The 22,150-nt window shown below is 40.7% G+C and overlaps 1 protein-coding gene across 1 annotated transcript; it reads left to right on the top strand.

Moving 5' to 3' along the window:
* Positions 1–4,472: 4,472 nt before the first annotated feature.
* LOC136267574 (fibrinogen-like protein A) lies at positions 4,473–5,255 on the top strand. Its single transcript, XM_066062734.1, has one exon. It carries the CDS (start codon positions 4,473–4,475, stop codon positions 5,253–5,255), a length of 783 nt encoding a protein of 260 aa, XP_065918806.1.
* The last annotated feature ends 16,895 nt before the right edge of the window (positions 5,256–22,150 follow it).

The raw sequence follows: 22,150 nt of genomic DNA, 5'->3' as shown, positions 1-22,150 counted from the left end.
CCATTATATAACATTACAAATAAAGAACAACACAAGAAGTGCCTTTGCAATCAATCCACTGACTATGGAAATTACTGATGATTACCACCAACAATAAAGCCATTCTGCATTACCGCAAATCAACACCTTTCTTTCTTATTTTTTTAAATTTCATAATAGTAACAATAACATAAAATAGAAATAGCTACATACAGTCAGTCAGTAAAGCCTGGAGTCGAGAAAGAAATGGATTGAACAGTGAAGAATTTACTTGATTTTTTCAAATAGCTAGCTAGCTACATGGTGTACATCATGACTATCACTTACGTTCAGAAGCGGTTCTAAACTTTTCAAACGACTTCGTTTCGATGGAACTTTGTGAAGGGGCTGAGCTTTGTTCTGCCATTTCTTTCGCAAGGCGTGTCCGTCCGTGCACGGATTTTAGACAATCGTACGATCACGTGATCTATAATTACATAATACCGTAAACTTCACGGATGCGTACTCGTGCTAGTCTGGTACATCGCAGACCCTATCCGCTGAGGCTTATCGATTAGAGATTATAAGCGCCCTCTGGAATATAATCTCTAATCGATAAGTCCCAGCGGATAGCAAGGGGGTGTCACTCCAATAGGCACTGTACGACGATCTGCGACCGCGGTCAAAGCTAAAGGTCACCAGAGCTCCAGCCGGTTTCACAGCAGGACTACCCTGCTTCTGCCAATATCCAAGATGGTGCCCGTCTTGACATCGCCATGAATGGTTTTTGGGGTGGAAGAAGTGAAAGATGTTTTGTGGATGTGCGGGTGTTCAACCCTCTGGCTGCTTCTAATGCGTCCTCATCACTGGCCTCCTGTTATCGGAGGCACGAGAACATTAAGAAACGTGCGTATGCTCAGAGAATTCGTGAGGAGGAGCATGCCTCTTTTACCCCCCTGGTAATGTCTGCCTCTGGTGGTCTGGCTCATGAGGCTTCTGTTTTTTATCAACGCTTGGCTCATCAACTTTCAAACAAGTGGGGCGATGATTACTCTGTTGTCATGGGGTGGTTAAGGTGCTGTCTATCTTTTTCTCTCTTGCGGTCCTCCATACAATGCATCCGCGGAGCCCGTTCATCCATCGCCGGGTCACTATGTTAAGACTCCCCCAATTGTGGAGCTAATTCGGGCAGAGTCTCAGTTTGCCGTGGACTAAGAAAGTCCCGGTTTGTCCAGCACAGGCCATTTATGTGCTGGGGGTGGTAGGCAAGGGCAGTCCATCAAGCCCAGGAAAAAGTATATTAATTTTGAAAAAAAAAGGTCAATGGACAAGGCCGATTTTTCACGAAGAACAATGGTCAAGCTGTTTTCCCAGCACGGTCAAAGCTTCGCTAGTTAGTAATGCACGAAAATATAGCAAAAATAAATGAAACCGGGTCTATGGTCAAGACAAATTTTCGACGAAAGTCAACGGTCAAAATCGAAAATTGATCTTGACCGACTTTGACCGCGGTCGCAGATCGTAGTACATTGTCTATTGGAGTGACACCCCCTTGGATAGGGTCTGCGATGTACCAGACTATACTCGTGCCACGTGTAGGAAACTCCTCTTTGTACTTTTCGTGCTCGGCGGTGATTGCCAGCACTGCTACAGTTCTACTATCATGAAGATTTTTCCCGGGCTGGATGGACTGCCCTTGCCTACCACCCCCAGCACAAAGAAAGCACGTGCTGGACAACTGAATAAAAAGGACCAGATTGCTGAAAGTTTTAAAGTCCCTGTGCTCATCATTGCGGCCCGTCTCAGGAGAGGCATCAGAGGAGCGATGCGAGATCTAGATGGACCTACTTCCACGTATGCACATTGTAGCTGACCGAAGTAGAGAAAAAGACAATGTGCATCGGATAAAAGCCAGAGTCTGACTGTAACTAGTAGAGCCGCGGCGAGATAGATGGTCAGCCAAACGACGGTAGAAAACTATTGCCTCCCTTCATGAAGGTGAGATTTCACACATACATTCCATTTATACCTGAATCAGTGCTCCAGCCAGTATATCTAAATCTCTCTGTACCTTGTTGCACCAAGGCAAAGGGTCCAATATTCGGCTAAAGCGTTGGCGGAAATATACACGCACCTACACGCAGCGGCGGAGCAAGTAGTTGATATGAGAGGGGGCTGGGCTGACCCAGACTTATTCTATAGTTTGGTAAGGTGATACCAAAAAAAAAAAAAAAAGGTCACAACCAGCTGACAAGAGCTTTCCACCTCATCAGCTACCATTTTTAGCTGATAAACTACATAAAAATCCTTACATAGCTCGCTACACACTGACTACTTTATTAGAGTGACTGCTCTATTAGAGTATCTCAATCTTTATCACGGTTTTCAGCCCCACTCCAAGAAAGATAATTTCGGTGTGATATCATTCTGAGGGGGGCTTCAGCCCCCTAGCCCCCCCCTTTCCGCCGTCTATGCCTACACGGACCATTGTGCACCCTTTGTTCATTCCATCCGGTTAGGGTCGATTCACTCCTCTGGCAAAATCAATCAAACGGCCAGAATTTCGACAATTGGAACTCACCAATTCCAATGTACAAAAACCAAAACGGAAAGAATAAGCGCTTGAGCAGCGCGCCAAGCGCAGTTATTCTTTTCCGTTTTGATTATTATACATTGGAATGGCCCGTAAGTACACGGACCTTTCAGCCCCAAAGCCCACTCCTAGATCCGCCCCTGTTACTCAGTGGCGGATCTAGGATTTTTAAAAGGAGGTTTCTGAAAGGTGGTATAAGGCACCTGATGGCATTTCTCGAGAAAATTTTGAGATGTTGGAAGCTCTGAGAGTGGATTTTAGGCTACTTTTAGTTAGCAATTACAATAAATGCAATGCTTATACAACCTTATACATAACCTCTAATAAAGCAGTCACAGTATTAGAACAGTGTGTAGTGAGCTATTTAAAGATTTTTATGTACTTTATCAGTTATAAATGCATGGTTGGTGAGGTGGGCAGCTATTATTGTCAGCTGGCTGTGGCCTTTTTTTTTCTTTTTTTTTTGGTCTCACTTTATCAAACCAGAGACAATGTAGTGCCTCAGTTCATTTTTGACCCCCCCTTTCCATAAGTCTGGATCCGCCCCTGTTAGATGCATACATTTTCTGCCCTATGGGAGTGATTATGTAACTACTGTGATGTCATGTGTTACTGCTCTATACTGGGGAGTACAAATAGTAAATTAATTTTACATTGTGGTACTGTTACTGTATTTCCAGAACAACTCTCCTCATTGTCTTATATCTGACAACTAAAATATAAGGATCATGCAGTGTCATTTTATACATAACATAAATTCTGTTTTTGTTTTGTTTTTATACTGTTTGTTTGTCAAGTATAAGGTTGAGTTTTTTATGTTAACATTTAGGAATACATGAAAGGTTGTTCCTGTTATTATTAGACAACTATCCCTCTGTAGTAGGGATCTGCAAGGAGGCTAACAGTAAGCCTGTGAAGCAAGGAGTCAGAAACCTGTAACTGAAAACTGTTATGAAACACAGCAGATGAAATCTTCCATCATTCTTACCATTGCCACCCACTTGGCTGAAGTAGCTCCTGCAGGAGCTGGTCATACAGCATGTGTGTTGTTGACTTTGTTCACAGCCTGTTAACACTGTTCAGTATGTTTTAAACACTGTTTATTATGACTACCTGAGGTGACTGGCTACATATTGTATACATGGAAAACACTGTGTGGCTGAATGAGAGGAAAAATGTGCACTGGGTAGCCGATGTGTACCATTATACTGCATGCTTGCCTTCTGAGGCTCATCAGAACTATAGATGAGATGTGTACCACTGAAGTCCCCTTATACTTTGCCACTGCTCTTAGCAGACTACTCAGACAATCCATGCACATAGCTAAACACTACAACATAGTTTATTAATTATCAACGTTAGGTCAACTGAAGTGATGTAACAGCTGAAGTAATGTATGGTGCGGACAAGTGGACCAACACCTGGAGCAACCATACCAAGTCCGAGAGAACATGCTTGTTGTTTCTGTATTGTTTTCACTAACAAGTAAACACAATTAAGGACAGGCGCTCCCTACATTACTTTAATGAACAATATCGCTAACCAGCTGCCCGTAACACACATTAGTTATGTGACGTCATCAGTTCCCGTTTCGTAAGCTATAATATCTATGATTAGCCTCTCGACACACCCCTCGTACTGTATTTTCCGTACACACGCGCGGCGGTGCTTTAACTCTAACTTAAGGAGTTAAGCTTGCAGTTAAATATACTTGTTACCACAACTATACTACACTTAGTTCCTATAACAACATTAATATGGTAAGAAATTCTCCTAGCTACTAATATATCAGATTACAAGCTTCCAAACAAGCACTGAACTGACAATAACGGGCGTGTCCAAGCTATTGTTGTACTGCCATAAGTTGTAGTGCTACTGTTAACTGGTGATGTTAACTGATCAACTATACAACATAGTAGATATGAAGAGTCAATTGCAACTAGTCATACTGCTCATACTAGTCAGCTCACTACAGGCTGTTAATGCTGATCAACAATGTGATTACCTTCTCCAGCAGTGTAACCAGTTAAAGGCTAAGTGCAGACCAGAAACAACCACTATCAAAAGCTGTTGTGATCTGACCAACTTTCCTCTCAGCAAAGCTCCTTCTGCTGTCTACCAGATGAAGTGTAAGTGTGGAGGTCGCTTTACTACTGCTGATGTCTACTGTGACATGGACACCAGTGATGGAGGATGGATCGTTATACAAAGGAACATTAAAGATGATGTAAACACTTTCAACAAGACATGGGAAGAATATGAAGAAGGATTTGGAAGTCTTACTAGAACCAAACTGTGGTATGGACTCCAAGCATTACATTGCTTTACACAGACTGGCCACTGGGAGTTGAGGATTGACTTTCAATTTGACAACCACACCTGGTCCCATCTCCATTACAACACTTTCAGTGTAGGAAGTGCTAGGCAAGAATATCCTCTGACTATTGGAGGATTCACTGGTACCACTACTACTGACCCTGCTGTGACAGTCCCAATTAATGGAAGAAATTTTTCCACATATGACAATGACAATGATGGTAAGAGTGACGGGAGTTGTGCATCAAGTGTTGGTGGATGGTGGTATGATCACTGTTCACATCTCCACCCAAATCGCCAACCACCCCGATTATACCTAAACTCTAAAGATCACTACCTACGTGTAATGGAGATGAAGATACGACCTCATAACTGCATTACTCAGTGAAAGCATTACTCAGTAAAAGCATTGTTGTAATAAACACATGCACGTATACCTATGTTCAGTGTTTGAGGTAACACATTATAAGAACACGTTATATATTATTTATTACTTTTGTGATAACAAAGTAATATAACATAATATAACTCAAGTTTATTTACTTGCAAATGTAATGCGTTACCTAAGTAATGAAGTTACTGTAATGAGTCTAACATTACATAATGTTATTACTTTAAGTAACAAAGTCACTAATCTCGTTAGTAGTCCACCGAGTAGTGCCTAGCCACTATGAAGTAACGAAGCCTACTGAATGAAGCTTATTCACCAGCTTCTTACTTATAACCAAGATTTGTACATTGTCCAACAACGCAATCATTTCACGTGATAAAGTAGCAGTTTCACACGTGACAGCTTAAGGCTGTGGACACAAAATAATATATTATTATAGTTACTTTATTATATGGGTAATATGTCACTGTAACTAAATAGTTCAGTTGTAAATAATATGTAATAGATAACGAGTTACATTTAAAAAGTAACTGTCCCAATACTGCCTATGTTACCTGTCTATACTGAAAAAATATGTTGTGTAATGATACAATTTCAATAAAAGCAGCTAGTTGTACCAAAATGGTCTCAAAATCAGTGTATAGGCAACACATTACTATAAGCAAACAATTTAGCAGATTAGTGATTTTCTAATCTAGCTTTCTTGTGGTTTGTTATACCAAAAACCTATCATTAAACAATGTACATGCATGCAGTATTATTGCATGCACTTTGTTATTGAAATGGTATAAAGCTCTGCTAAAATGATAGTAAAAGAATTCGCTGAAACACAGGATACCCAAGGCACTAAAGAGGTGGAAAAAGCACTGTATAAGATTTCTATGATTCTTAATTTAACAGCTGTAACTTCAACATTTTCAGGTCTAGAATGGATTCATGGTGCCAGGTTGATAACTAACATTTTTGCATCATGCCTCCAGCATTCAAACTTAAACAGCTGAAAAAGTACAACCACCATTTTTAGCTTTAATTAGTACTGGGTTGCATATTTTGTTCTGCAATTATAGCCTAATACATCTGGCAATGGTCTTTCCATTGATGTGGTAAATACAGAAGTTTTAGTAATGATGAGTTGTTTAAACAGTTAACAAAGAGTTTATAATTTACAATGTGAGGTCTTTCTATACAACTGAGCTTTATTTACAGATACTTGTAGTTTCTTGGATGCGCCTTTTTTACAGCGAAGGTGTTTTGGAGTGGTTTGAAATACTAGAATAGACGCAATCATAGGCGGATCTAGGAGGCACTGTCAGGGGGGCCAAGGGGGGGCAAGACGTTTTAGTGCACAACAGTGTTTATTCCACTAAGAGGAATTCTAGTACAGTGGCGGATCTAGGATTTTTAAAAAGGGTTTCTGAAAATTGGTATAGCTAAATAAGGCATCTGATAACAATTCTCCAGAAAATTTTGTGATTTTAGAAGCTCTGAGATCGGATTTTAGGTTAGCAATTACAATAAATTTAATACTTTAAACTGTAAATAATTACTAAATACTATAGCTAACTATATCTAATCCAAAACAGCCAAGCTGTAAAAAAAGAGTGCGGCCCTGAGAAAGGCTATGGTAAAAAAAGATGTGAAATCCAAGGTGGCAGCCAAGAAATGGCTGTGATGGTAGGTTAATGGTAAGAATTTTAATAACAACAATTCAGGTGAATTTGGTGCTGCTTGGTCTTGGCACAAAATTCACCTGAATTGTCGTTATTAAAATTTTTACCATTAATCTACCATCACAGCCATTTCTTGGCCGCCACCTTGGATTTCACATCTTTTTTTAACATAGCCTTTCTCAGGGCCGCACTCTTTTTTTAATGCTTGGCTGTTTTGGATTAGATTTCACTTCTTTTTGTATTTGTATACCCCAAAGCCGGCCTATGGCCGGCTTTAGGGCTTTTTAACCTGTCATTTTTTTCTTTACTACAGGAAGAAGAAAAGATGAAGCAGGGTGATTTCTATGTAGCTGACCTCTCTGCAAGGTGAACCTTCTAGCTGATCTCTCTACCGGATGACTTGTTTCTAGCTGAACTCTCTACAGGGTGATTTGTTTGTAGCTGAACTCTCTACAAGGTAACTTCTTCTAGCTGATCTTTCTACAGGGTGATTTGTTTGTAGCTGAATTCTCTACAGGGCGATTTGTTTGCAGCTAAACTGCTGAACTCTCTACAATGTAACTTCTTTTAGCTGAACTCTCTACGGGTGGCTTGTTTCTAGCTGATCTCTCTACAGGGTGACTTGTTTCTAGCTGAACTCTCTACAGGGTGATTTATTTCTAGCTGAACTCTCTACAAGGTAACTTCTTCTAGCTGATCTTTCTACAGGGTAATTTGTTTGTAGCTGAATTCTCTACAGGGCGATTTGTTTGCAGCTGAACTCTCTACATGGTAGTTTCTTTGTAGCTGAACTCTCTACAATGTAACTTTTCTAGCTGAACTCTCTACAGGATGACTTGTTTCTAGCTGATCTCTGTACAGGGTGACTTATTCCAAGCTGAACTCTCTACAGGTGATTTGTTTGCAGCTGAACTCTCTACATGGTAGTTTGTTTGTAGCTGAACTCTCTACAAAGTGACTTCTTCTAGCTTATCTATCTACAGGATGACTTGTTTCTAACTGAACTCTCTACAGTGTGATCTGTTCATAGCAGAACTTTCTACTGGGTGATTTGTTTGCAGCTAAACTCTTTGCATGATTATTTCTTCGTAACTGAACTCTCTACAAGGTAACTTCTTCTAGCTGATCTCTCTACAGGATGACTTGTTTCTAACTGAACTCTCTACAGTGTGATCTGTTCATAGAGGAACTTTCTACTGGGTGATTTGTTTGCAGCTAAACTCTTTGCATGATTGTTTCTTTGTAACTGAACTCTCTACAAGGTAACTTCTTCTAGCTGATCTCTCTACAGGATGACTTGTTTCTAACTGAACTCTCTACAGTGTGATCTGTTCATAGAGGAACTTTCTACTGGGTGATTTGTTTGCAGCTAAACTCTTTGCATGATTGTTTCTTTGTAACTGAACTCTCTACAAGGTAACTTCTTCTAGCTGATCTCTCTACAGGATAATTTGTTTGTAGCTGAATTCTCTACAGGGTGATTTGTTTGAGCTGAACTCTCTACATGATGGCTTCTTTGTAGCTGAACTCTCTATTAGGTACCTTCTTCTAGCTGATCTGACTACAGGGTGACTTGTTTGTAGCTGCATTCCCTACAGAATAACTTGCAATGTAATATAACTGAGTAAATTATAAATGCAGCTGAATGCTTTATTAGGGTGACTGTTCTATTAGAGTATCTCGATCTCGCATTTGCTGCACGTAGTTGCCTTTATTTATTTATTTATGATTACTGGGCAGTCAGCACAGCTGGTGTGCCCAGGAAAAAAAAAGGAATCACAGTATTAGGTACAATTATATACTAACTAATGTGGTGTTTATTGTTTGTAAAGTGTGATATCAAGTTAGTTGTAAACTCATCATAGTTTGTCATCTCTATAATAAATACAGGCAGTTCAGGCAATACAGGCAATACAGGCAATACAGGTGTTGATAAGATGTTGTTGATGGTGTGGGCAGGATAAAATGCAAGGGATGATAGTGTCTTGTTTGTCTCTCTACAGATTGATAATATGGGGGAATTGATAGGGATATGTCTTGATGGAGGATTTTGTGGAGCAGTTGCAGTCTAGATATCTTTCGTCGTGTCCGTAGGGTAGGCCAGGATAGTTGATTTAATATTTGTGTCACGGAGCTAGTTCTGTTGTAATCACTGATGACCCAACTGGCTGCTCTACGCTGGATTTTTTCCAATTTGTCTACATCAACATTATAACAGGGGTCCCAAACAACTGAGGCAAACTCCATTTGGGGTCTTACCATGGTAAGATATGCTTGTGCTTTTATTTCTCTTGAACAATCACTCAGATTGCGCTTTATAAAATTTAAAGTATTAGATGCTTTCTTAGCTATGTTTGATATGTGTGACGACCATGACAATGTCTTTTTCAACACGATCCCCAGGTAGAGATGCTGGTCAGTTTCTTTTAGGAAAGAATTATTAAGTGTATAGTGATGAACTATTGGTGTTAGGGATCTGCTACATCGAATTAGTGCACATTTTGTAACATTTAGTCTAAGCTGCCATATTTGACCCAATGTGAGATTTGATCTAGGTCTTGTTGGAGAATGATGGTGTCTTCTGGAGAGTTAATAACTCTGTACAAAAGACAGTCGTCTGCAAATATTCGTAAAGGCGACTTTATGTTGGTGGTGATGTCATTTATGTACAACAGGAACATAAGAGGACCGAGGACTGTGCCCTGAGGGACACCAGATGTTACGGCTACTGAGCTAGATGTTATATCATCAAGAAGGATTTGCTGGGTGCGGTTGGAAAGCCATGCCTCAATCCAGTTATAAGTGTCATTCTGAATTCCATAAAAATGAAGTTTGGTAAGGAGTCGTCGATGGGGAACAGTATCGAAAGCTTTAGCAAAGTCGAGAAGGATTACATCAACTTGCTTCCGGTGATCGAGGGCATATGATATGTCTTCTGTTAGTGTTAGTAACTGGGTGATACAGGAATGAATTGCTCGGAATCCATGTTGATTCTCTATGAGAATATTGTTGTTGTTTAAGTGATTCATGATGTTGTGATATATGATGTGCTCAAGGACTTTAGAGCAAATAGATGTCAGAGAGATGGGCCTATAGTTAGAAGCATCATCACGTCTTCCTTTTTTGTGAGCTGGACATATGTTAGCTGTAAGCCAGTCTTTAGGTAAAATACCTGTTGTGAATGATTTGGTGAATATCACTTTTAGCACTGGAGAGATTTCTTCAGCACAGTTTTTAAGAATATAGGGAGGAATATGATCAGGACCACTTGCTTTATTTACTTGAAGATTACAGAGTGCTTGCTGTATTTCATTTAAGGAGAATGTGATATCAGACATGATGGGAAATGAATTTCCAGTATCAGAAGATGTGGCCATTGTTGGAATATTGTCGATATCTTCATGAGTAAAAACTGACTTAAACTGTTTGTTGAGTGCTTCAGCCTTGCTTAAGGTATCTGTGTGGGGAGACCCATCAATCATGATTGTGGAGATTGCATTAGTGTCTTTTCTTTTTGCTTTTATATACTTCCAGAATTGTCTTTTGTTCCCACCAAAGGAGTTGTCAAATAGTCTTCCATAGTAATTATTGTGGGCATCTTTTAACTTTACATTAATCAAATTCTTCATTCTTTTATAAGCATTCCAGTCATCTTGCCTATTATTCTTCTTAGCAGCGTTATATAGACGTTTTCTAGTTTTCATATCCTTTTTAATCTCATGGTTAATCCAAGGTAGACTCTTGTTAGATCGAACTGTTCTATGTGGTACATGTTTGTCTATGCATTCATGAATAGCGTCTTTAAATTCCGACCACATTGTATCAACGGATTTGGAAGTTGAGTCACTTTGTAGGAAATAGTTCGCAAAATCCTGTAGGTCCCTTTTAATATTGGTGAGATCACATCTATGGTATAATGCTACCTTGTGTGGAGGCTTGTGTATGGCTGATTTATGTGTTACTGAGAGTTGAAACTGAATAGCATCATGATCAGAGATTCCTGGAACTACATTTAAATTATGAATATTGTTATTGTTAGATAAGACCAAGTCTAATATGTTGTTCTGGTGGGTGGGTTCAGTGACATACTGCTCTAAACTAGCATCATTCATGGTCTCAAGAAATACATTATTAAGTTCACTGCCATAAGTTGGATTAGGGTTTAGTAGACCATAACCATCTGACCACACAATACTAGGAAAATTAAAGTCGCCCATAAGTAAAATTGATGGTATGTTGAGTGACTTTTCTACTAATGTGTTTAGAGATATCTGAAGTTGTAAAATAGGATTTAAATTGTTGTCAGGTGAACGATAATATGAACAAACATAGATAGGTTGTGTATTAGGAATTGATACCTTAGCCCAAACTAGCTCTGCATTAGTATTTAGTTCACATTCTTCTGAAACATTAAATTGCCTTTTCACAGCAATGAAGACCCCCCCAGCTCCCTCAACCCGATCCTTTCTTATTACAATGTACAAATCAGGAAAAATTTCTGAGGAGTAATAGGACTGGTTAAGGTGGGATTCACAGCCACAGATGATGTCTGGGTTGGATTCGTCAATCAGTGCTAGAAGGCAAGCCTTCTTACTTGAGCTTCTGAGGCTGCAACAGTTTAAACTAAGACACTTAAGATTATTACATTGAGTTTTAGTGGGTATTGAGACACGTTGACTAATGGAATTGTAATTGTTGTCATTACTGTTGTGACTAGGGATTGATTCTGTAGGGGTAAAATCATCAGGACAATAATATCTTTTATCAAAATTTAGTCATTGGGAATCAGTGGAAGTAGTGTCCATAGTTTGGGATGGCTCAGGCTGAGATGTATTTGTACTTGTAGCGTCAGAGGAAAGAGGAGCAAGCTGGCTGAGTTGGTTAAACTTTGAATTGGTGACTATGCCATGTGGCTGATTATTGACATAAATGTGAGCATTACGAATTTTGATAGATTTGTGAGAATAGCCTTGTTGGATAAGCTTCCATCTTTCTTTAAGTAGTAAGGATTCAGTGTTTCTCTCTTCAGGGGTCATATCAGGCTTGGCAAGTATAGGAGGAGAAAGCTTACTTCTATCATACAGGACAGCTTGAGCATCTAGTGCACGGAGAAACTGTACTAAAAGTGGTCTTGGGCATTGCTGAGTTGGTTTGAATTTCCCTAGTCAGTGTAAATCTTTAATTGCTGAGCTTTCAATATTGGGTACAGCTGATAGGATGTTTTTAAGATCAGATTGTGATCTACAAGGTTTAGATGTATTTGGAGGACATTCTGCGATACCATAAAATACTACATTGCACTTCCTGTCGGATGACCTTTGCTGATTGATGAGGGGAGTTGTAGGTTGATTTGGGGATCAGGCAATTGGTTACTAGGCAACATTGGCTGCTGGTGCATAGTTTTAGGATGGCTAGTCTGGTTCCCTTCTAGCTTGCTTATTTTGTCAGTTAGGGTCTTTATGGTCTCTTTTAAAGTACTGATTTCATTATATTGTTTGCTAAAGGTGCAGTGTGGACACAAGTATGGAGCGGACTCACTTAGTAACTTCTCAAACACAGGACGAGTAATGCCGGCACAATGTCTATGAATCCACCCCTGACATTCCCCTTCGCAGAATACAGCGTCGTGACCATCTGTGTTTTCTCCAGGCTCTAATATGATGTTATCACAAATTAAACATTCAATCTGGTTGTCATCCTGAGTTTCCTTAGTCTTCTTAACAACACTGTTGTTAGGAGGAGTGTTGTGAGTGGGCTTTTTCCGTTTGATCTTTCTAGTACGTCGACTAGGAGTACTCATTTCATGTATTTCGTGTGGTGAATGCAAAATAACGACAGAAAACACACAGTTCAATTGTTTAGAATGGTCGAACCTTTACAGGTACCGTTAATGATGTTAGCCACGGTACAACAGCGTAAACGTTTTGGCGGGAATAGTCCGATGTCCGGGACTATAAGATTCTTCCTCGTCTGGCGTCTACGGTTTCTTCTCGTGGTAATTCTTCAGTTTCAGCAGTATAGTTGAGGTCTTACAACACCAGAGGACGAAGAAATACTCGGAGGTAGTTTAACGCTGCAACCCACAATCGAACGGTGATCTTTCGAATCATAACTCAGTGATTTGTAATCCGATTCTTCTGTACTACTGCAAGGACTTTCTATAATGATTATTCCACTGATTTTCAGCTCGTTGCTGTAAGCGGTTTGCCTGGTAGACACGAAAACTAATAGTTTTTTTATTCATAAAAATCGATGCGTAATTTTGACACAGGTTGGGTTTTGTGCAGCGGCGGAGGAAGTAGTTGATATGAGGGGGGGCTGGGCTGACCCAGACTTATTTCTATAGTTTGGTAAGGTGAGACCAAAAAAAAAAAGGTCACAACCAACTGACAAGAGCTTTCCACCTCACCAGCTACCATTTCTAGCTGATAAACTACATAAAAATCCTTACATAGCTCGCTACACACTGACTACTTTATTAGAGTGACTGCTCTATTAGAGTATCTCGATCTTTATCACGGTTTTCAGCTCCACTCCAAGAAAGATAATTTCAGTGATATCATTCTGAGGGGGCTAAGCCCCCCCTCAGCAGACCGAGGGGGCTTTAGCCCCCTAGCCCCCCTCTTCCGCCGCCTATGGTTTTGTGTCATATCTCCATGGTCTTTATCCCGATTCCTTTCAAACCACAAAAAGGCACTCCTACGATGGTTGCTACATCTACATATCAATTTGCAACTGATTCCTCCAAGAAGTTTACCCTGTAGGCGTGACAGACCTTCGACCTTATTTTACACAAATAATCGGTCATAACTCCGTGAATGTTCATCGGATTCCTACCAAAGTTGGTACGGAGATCCGCCTTAATGAGCCCTTTAAGTGTATCAAATTTCAGCCCAATCCGAGCACGCATTCGTGTTTTATGGTGAAATTTTTGAAGTGTGCGAAATGAAGATGAAGAAAAAAACGAAGAAATTAAAACGAAATTTTGTTCGCTCGTATCTCGGAAATGGCTGGAGCGATTTCCTTCAAATTTGGTATGTAGACTCCCCTAACTGGGCGGCATGTTTCTAGCAAATTTGGTTCCAATTGGATAAGGGATCACAGAGCTACATAGGTGTGAAAATTGCGTTTTCTTTCTTCCTGTTAATATACTCACGGTGTAGTGCGCCGACTTCTTGGGCCGCACGACACACTACCGTGTGTCTTGGTAGGGCAAATATGGTGACTACAAGCTGTGGCTTTGATTGCTCTATTAGAGTAGTTACTTGACTGCTCTATTAGAGTAGTTACTTGACTGCTCTATTAGAGTAGTTACTTGACTGCTCTATTAGAGTAGTTACTTGACTGCTCTATTAGAGTAGTTACTTGACTGCTCTATTAGAGTATCTCGACCGTTTTTAATGCATTGGGAGATGAAAAATGAAGTGTTGCTGATGGTTTAATAGCTATAAATGGTGTTAGTTAAGTGCAACTGCATGCATGCTACTGGTATATAGTTGTTTGCTATGACAAATTGTCAATACAACAATGTTTATGTAATGAGAATGCCACTAAGCTAAATTTAAAAGGGGGTAGAAACCCATCTGGGTCCGCCACTGTAAATAGACAACCCGTCTATACAAGTTATATTCAGTTGCATAACGAGTATAACTGGATGAATGATAGACATACAGTTTTACGACTGTAGTTAGAGAAAAATTTTAAAAATTAGATCTCCTAGGTTTACATTTGGGAGCATTTTTGATAGAATTTAGTTTAAAATGTGTATGCTTGCAATGCATATAAAGATTAATTAGCCTATCGGAAATAAAACCTGTAAAGTGTACTAAATCAAAATATAAAGGTGTATAGTAGTATTGTTATAATGACATTAGAATTGTGACTGTTCTATTAGAGTAGTGACTGCTCTATTAGAGTATCTCGATCTTGGCACAACAATTTAAACTTATTTGCCTCATTTTCTTTACAATGTACAGTATAACTGTAAAGTACATTTATAACTATTGTCTTCTATTTGCCTATTGGTTTTCTATACTTCTGAATACAGTGTGAATGCATGAATCATTCCAGTTTCTGGTATCAACATAGTACTGTGAGTCCAAGGGGGCAAGAGAAGGGCCAGGGGAGAACAGCACCCCTTGGCCCCCTTCAGATCCGCTTATGGACGCAATTAATCAAAAATTGCAAAATACATGCATATCAAGACACATGGTAGTGTCCAGCTACAAACAGATATTTCTCAGTATAACATAGAGAGATCAGTTAGAACCAAATCACCTTGTAGAGAGATCAGCTAGAAACAAGTAACCTTGTAGATAGATCAGCTACATTTCAAATTACCCTTTAGAAAGATCAGTGCAAAACAAATCATCCTGTAGAGAGATCAGGTGGAAACAAGTTACCCTGTAAAGAGTTTAGCTAGAAAGAAGTCACCCTGTAGAGAAATCACCTAGAAACAAGTCACCCTGTAGAGAGATTAGCTAGAAACAAGTTTCCTTGCAAAGAGTTCAATTACATTTCAAGTCACCCTTTAGAAAGATCAGCTAGAAACAAGTTACCCTGCAAAGAGTTCAACTACCTTTCAAGTCACCCAGTAGAGAAATCAGCTAGAAACAAGTAATCCTGTAGAGAGATCATGTTCAGTTGACAAAAGTGTCCAACCAGCTCCTTACACCTATGTTCCTGGCATTACATTTGACAAACATTCCCCATACAACTACAACGCCAATTGTGACACATGTACACTTGAGGGATCATTGCATGGCTAGTCCTCAAGAGTGTCACTGGAATTACTGTCATATTCGACCATCAATATCTGATTCAAAAGAGTTTTTTCAGATGACAATGGTAATTTTTGTGTGCTAGTCACAGTCAACTCACACTACTATACTGAACTAATAATGTGTACTGAGCCACTAGCTATTGAACTACACCATAATGTTGAATAACTAACATTAGCCCCTTTTGAAATTTCCTTATTCCAACAATAGAAGTAGTGCTATATGGTAAAGCATGGGACTGTATAAAATAAATTATATTATGTCTAATCAACCGTGACCATGCATATAGAGGCCCACTAATTACAAAGTACATAATGTACATCCTCCCATGTGCATGATGGTACTGACAAGTCCTGCATGTACATTTAACTACAGTATGTAACTTAGTGATATGTGAGGATATACAAAATGTACATACATTAAAGCACACCAATGAAAAGTCAGCTTGCTTCTTTCCATCACTGCAGCGTCAATTCTTTGATGCTAAACACTCAATAAAACTGAGGCAAATGCCATATGTCTTGTTGGTGGAATAGCTGCATTAATTTGATCTGATCTTATAGTGCAGTAAACAAACGTGCATACATAGACAGATTATTGGCTAGATTACCATTCCAGGATAACTTGAAAATTCGTTATATTTGAGGTCATAAGTCCCATAGAAACTATACAGTCTGGTGAGACTTTGCATGACCATTTTACCTGGCTCCTCTAGTCCTTGTAATATTAATACAACAAGTCTGAATCACATGTACACCTATAAAAATTTCAATACACAACCCCACTAGCTAATTGTGTTATTATAAAAAAATCATCTGAAAATGGTCATGTACAGAAACTTGATTAACCGTTAAGCTTCTTGTGATAATAAAGTGCACAATTGTTCATTTTTCAAGCTTATTCTCAGTACACAACAAGTTGGTAGCTACAGTTGTCTGCTGATATTAAAGCCTATATTTATTATCCACTTCAAAAAACACTTTACATAATAATATGTTTTAAATTAAAGCAATTATAGTGACCATCTACATGTACATAGCTTAGGCACCATATACACTTGGGAGCAGTTTAATAACTGCAGCAGAATGAGTGTCACAAGACATTGAAATTGTACAATTATAGTACATTTATAATAGTTGTACCAGATGACAATGACATGTTCATTTATTTTCATCATACACTAATTGAAATTGATATCTTCATAAATAATATATAGTCATACACCTTTTTAGTTGATTTTATTTCAGTATGTATGTTAATCCTTGAGCCACAACATAAACAACAGGCACAAAAAAGCAAGAACAATACTTACTCACAATCTATCACGAACAATACGTGCATGTACATATGTACAACTGTGCACCTACAGTATGTTTATGTACACACTTATATAGCTCACATGCTGACAAATGTAACACCTCAGTCCTGGTATGTGTTACATTGAAAAGGCATGGCATGATCAAGTGATTATCAAGTTCATAACAGCAGATAATAATGTAGGTTTGTTATGATCTTATGCCTCTCACACATACATACACCTATATGCTGCAAATTTAGCTGCCAAGGGTTTAAGTTAGGGATACTTTAGATGAAAGCAAAATAATGATGCTTAAATCAATGAGTTGTCTAGTTCTAAATCAAAGTTATATATAAACCATTCACACACAAGATCAACAAACATGTTATCATCCTGCTATCAGTATAGATACCATCTCAAGGTCTGTCAATGGTTGATTTCAATGAAAACTACCTAAATCATAGTGGTATCTGACAATCAATCAAATGTAAAACCACATAACTATAGCCATTGGCTACAGCAAGTACTCATGTATACTGTGATCGAAAGTGTCTTTCTTATTACAGGCTAGATCCATACAAATGTCAATGTGTGTGTGTACATAGGTGTACCCAGTACGATAGTAACTGTATAGTAGGGACAACAAAGGAGTAGGCGTGGCCAACAAAATAATATCACCCAAAAACCAGCCTCGATTTTCCATTACGACGATGAGGCAGTATAGTCTGGCGGCGCCCGCCCCTTCGCATAGAATAAGGGTCTGGTATGCTTAGTATAGTGGAGTTGTACCGGATTACCAAAAACTGGTGCAACCAATCAGAACGCTCCACGTTTAATCAGCGCATTTTTGTTTATGTTACGTCAGAAGAATGAATCAAATGCCCTAACAGTGCTGAAAAAAACAAAAGGAGTTAGCTAATAAAGAACAAAGAGAAGAAAGTGTTATTTCGGGAAGGGCTTTTCGCCTTGTTTGATACGCGAAAAACCCGGGTTACGCTCTGATTTCCTAGGTAGGGAGACATGTCTATTCTATAAAAGTAGACCAATCCACTTTCGCCTGTGTAAAGGCGAAGGAAGTTCAATATCACTGCCACAATTTTGAGTGAAGCACTTCCGTTAAGACCATTTTCGTTACGTCATTACATTCAAATTAAATTCCTCCAGAACAACTCGGTGATACTAAGCAAACCAGACCCTTACTCCATGCGAAGGGGCGGGCGCCGCCAGACTAAAGGCAGTATTGGTGAGAAAAACTTAGCCCAGACAAGATTTCAGATCGACCCAAAACGGTTTCAACAAGTTGCTACAGAATTTTAAAAAATTTTTATTCAACGGAATTTTCTACTGACTGACTGAGTAACTGACTGACTGACTGACTGACTGACTGACTGACCGACCGACCGACCGACCGACCGATCGACCGACCGACCGACCGACTTTTTTTTTTTTTTTTACCCGGGCTTGATGGACTGCCCTTGCCTACCACCCCCAGCACATAAATGGCCTGTGCTGGACAAACCGGGACTTTCTTAGTCCACGGCAAACTGAGATTCTGCCCGAATCAGCTCCACAATTGGGGGGGTCTTAACATAGTGACCGATGGATGAGCGGGCTCCGCGGATGCATTGTATGGAGGACCGCAAGAGAGAAAAAGATAAACAGCACCTTAACCACCCCATGACAACAGAGTAATCATCGCCCCACTTGTTTGAAAGTTGATGAGCCAAGCGTTGATAAAAAACAGAAGCCTCATGAGCCAGACCACCAGAGGCAGACATTACCAGGGGGGTAAAAGAGGCATGCTCCTCCTCACGAATTCTCTGAGCATACGCACGTTTCTTAATGTTCTCGTGCCTCCGATAACAGGAGGCCAGTGATGAGGACGCATTAGAAGCAGCCAGAGGGTTGAACACCCGCACATCCACAAAACATCTTTCACTTCTTCCACCCCAAAAACCATTCATGGCGATGTCAAGACGGGCACCATCTTGGATATTGGCAGAAGCAGGGTAGTCCTGCTGTGAAACCGGCTGGAGCTCTGGTTCAACAGCTACCTGAGAGCATACTTCAGTCAACAGGGTAGCAGTTAGATCTCTGATCTCATTGTGTCGGATAGAAGGTAAGCCACCCTTGGGACAGGATAAAGCATGCTCCACTGAAAAGGAAGTCCCACATGCACAGTGAGCAGGAGTCCGCTGAGGAGACCACCCATAACGTAGTGCCACGGCATCGTGAAACGCGGACTTATGCAGTGCAAAGCCATGTTCCTGTAGGGGCCGGGTGGTAAGCCAGTTGGAGGCCCCTTTGGCTGAGGCTAGATCTAAAGCGCGTTGAGAGGAGGGATCTAAATGGGTACGCAAACTGGAAGATCTATCCGAATAGTTGGAAGATTTGGAATTGCGGACTTGCGAGATAGCTGTTCTGTTTTAACAATAGCCGAATTGATACCCCGGTCCAGAATGAATTGTGAAAGAGGCTCAGCAATGTGATACGAGGCTGAATACTCCTCAGCTGCAATAAGAGTTGGGTTTATGATACCCAAACCACCATATCGAGGTGGAAGGGCAAATAATTTACGGATTGTGTCATTTGGTGGAGAGCAACCCATCAAAGTAGGGATAAGTACCAGCCAGATGTTGTCCTCAAGGGGTTGTAAAGCCTCTGATATGTTTGGAGTAGTGCGACAAAGGTAGAGCCAATGGCTTGACAAGCCATGAGTGAGAGCGGAATAAGCAGCATGCGGCTGAACTTGTGCGAACTTGGCAAGCCGTGTAATCTCTGCTGACCAACCAACAACCTTGTCCCTCACAAATTCCTGGACATAAGCGTTTGAACCAATGGCAGCCCCAAGGTAGGGACGGCCCGCGGAAGTAATTTGAACATCAGTATCTGAAAACAGAGTAGTAGCAATTGAATGGAACCTTTCCTTAGAAACTAACCAAGTTTTAGGAGCATTCACAAAATAGCCAAAAGCAGGTCCCTTAATACAGAGCTGGTTCCACCAGATGAGCAAGTCCTGTATACTGCCACAAGCACAAGCATCATCAGCATACCAGACCTGGTCCACTGTCCCATGAAGTTGATTGATTAAAGGCACTGTAGCAAGGGCATACATAGGCATAGCTAGTGGGTCTCCCTGTGTAGTACCCTCCTCTGATAAAATAACCTCCCCAGAAACAAGCAAAGAGGCTGGAGACCTATAAATATTGATCAGAATAGTGGAAAGTGGCGGGCACAGTTGTCTGATGTTGTGTAGAGCCACCAAACGGTTCAGCGAGTTAAAGGCATTGGAGGCGTCCACCAGCAACACAGCCTCAGTGCTTCCTTCCTCAAAAACCTTTCGGACAGCATGAACCGCAGCCTCCGCCCCAGAAAGTTGCCCCGCACAAAGTTGGTGTGAACCAGCTGCCTCCTGAATGTCATCCCGCAGGATGACCAGCACAGCCTTAGCAACAATACGTCTCATAACCTCGCACACACCAATAGGCCGCACCCCAGGATTTTTATCCAAAGCAATGAGGCGACACACCAAAAAGGCGAGAGCAAATCTGGGGAGAGGAAAACAGTACATAAACGACGAGCAAATGAGGACATTGCAACACACAATTCACGTGAAGCAGAGTGGAATGAGGTACAAAGTCGACGCCAACCACGAGCGTCGATCCCAGAGGGTCCAGCCGCACCAGATGTTCGCAAAGCAGCAGACCTGATAACAGCAGCATTAAGAGAAGAGAATATAACAGGGTGTACGGATGGTGGGTCAGCCCAATGCTGTAGAAGACACTTAGGATCCAAAGGTTGAGCTGGAGGATGTTTAGCCCGCAGAACATCGCGAACACAATGGCCGGGAGAAGCAGAATCAGCTATCTCATCCAAGTTTAGAACTCCACCGCGTTGGTAACCTGAGACTAATCGTAAAGCAGCCTTGGTTTTACCCTCAAACATTAGCTTAGAAAAGTTACGTACAAGTTGTGCCTCACTTAGTTTTGGTAAATGGCTCTTGAGACGACCCTGTATAGCTCCTCCCTCAGTAACCAGTTCAAGTAGATTCCCATCCTTCCACTGTTTCAGCCGCTGCTCCAATAGGAGAGTGTGATCCTTGTCCTTAGATGTGCGGCTTGGCTTCTGGAGCAGTAATATACAAACCACAACAATTGCCTTAAGGGCGACAGACTCCAGGGAAGAACCCTCACCTACAGCACGAAACAAACGAGCCAGTTCAAGTACAAAAGCCTTACCAGCTGTACCCCGTGGAACTGCAAAACTGTTCTTCTTCCAATGTATCACTTCCAAATAAACTTTATCCAATTCTGAGATAAAACAGCTTCCATCAAGATCCCCCCACTGAAAGTTAGGCTGAACTACAGGTTGAAAATCAGGTAGGTCAACACCTGACGAATTGTTCAATAGAATGTCGTTGGAGTTGTTAGAAGTCAAGCACCGACCGACCGACCGACCGACCGACCGACCGACCGACTGACTGACTTGATTGACTGACTGATGCCTTCAGACAAGCGTACCGCGATAACGGCTAAGGCTACGGGGTTGATTTTTTCACTGTTCGACGTCGCTTCGGCCTGACAGGTGCCTTTTAGCATACCGCAGTACGTACAATGCATTCTTCATGGACTTACCAGTGTCCTCCTCAGTGTTTATTCTAGGGCTGTTAGGGGGGAACTTCCCCCCTAAAATCTCAGACTCACCCCTAAAATTGTGAGTGACTACTACGCTATACTTAGGTTTAGCAACGCTGTGCACTCATGCATCAAGCTCTACCACTGAAATTTATAGAGATACTTGAAGATTTAGATAATGGTTGCTTGATGTTAGCAGTAGTGAACATCTTACATTTTGTTGGTGTGGCTTCACAAAAATCAACACTCATGAGCCTTAAATGCCTAACCAGATTGGCATAGTTGTGAACTTGGACAACTATATAACAGACTTTCACTGGTCACCCCCTGAATTTCTGATTCTCCCCCAAAGGAGAAATCCTAGAATAAACACTGGTCCTCCTTTGTGTCCCATTCATCTTTGCTGACAGGGAAAGGTGTCGATTTGGCGTGAGCACGTGATGGCTTCCCTTCGAAACGGAAATCGTCCGTATTTTTCATCGTGGCTATTTCGATTGCAGAGGTGCTTTTC

The sequence above is a fragment of the Dysidea avara genome, chromosome 9, assembly GCF_963678975.1.
Source record: "Dysidea avara chromosome 9, odDysAvar1.4, whole genome shotgun sequence".
Classification (NCBI taxonomy): domain Eukaryota; kingdom Metazoa; phylum Porifera; class Demospongiae; order Dictyoceratida; family Dysideidae; genus Dysidea; species Dysidea avara.
This window is presented reverse-complemented; position numbering and strand designations above follow the sequence as displayed.

Coding starts and splice junctions, on each gene's coding strand:
- LOC136267574 (XM_066062734.1), top strand. CDS start 4,473: ATGAAGAGTCAATTGCAACTAGTCATACTGCTCATACTAGTCAGCTCA.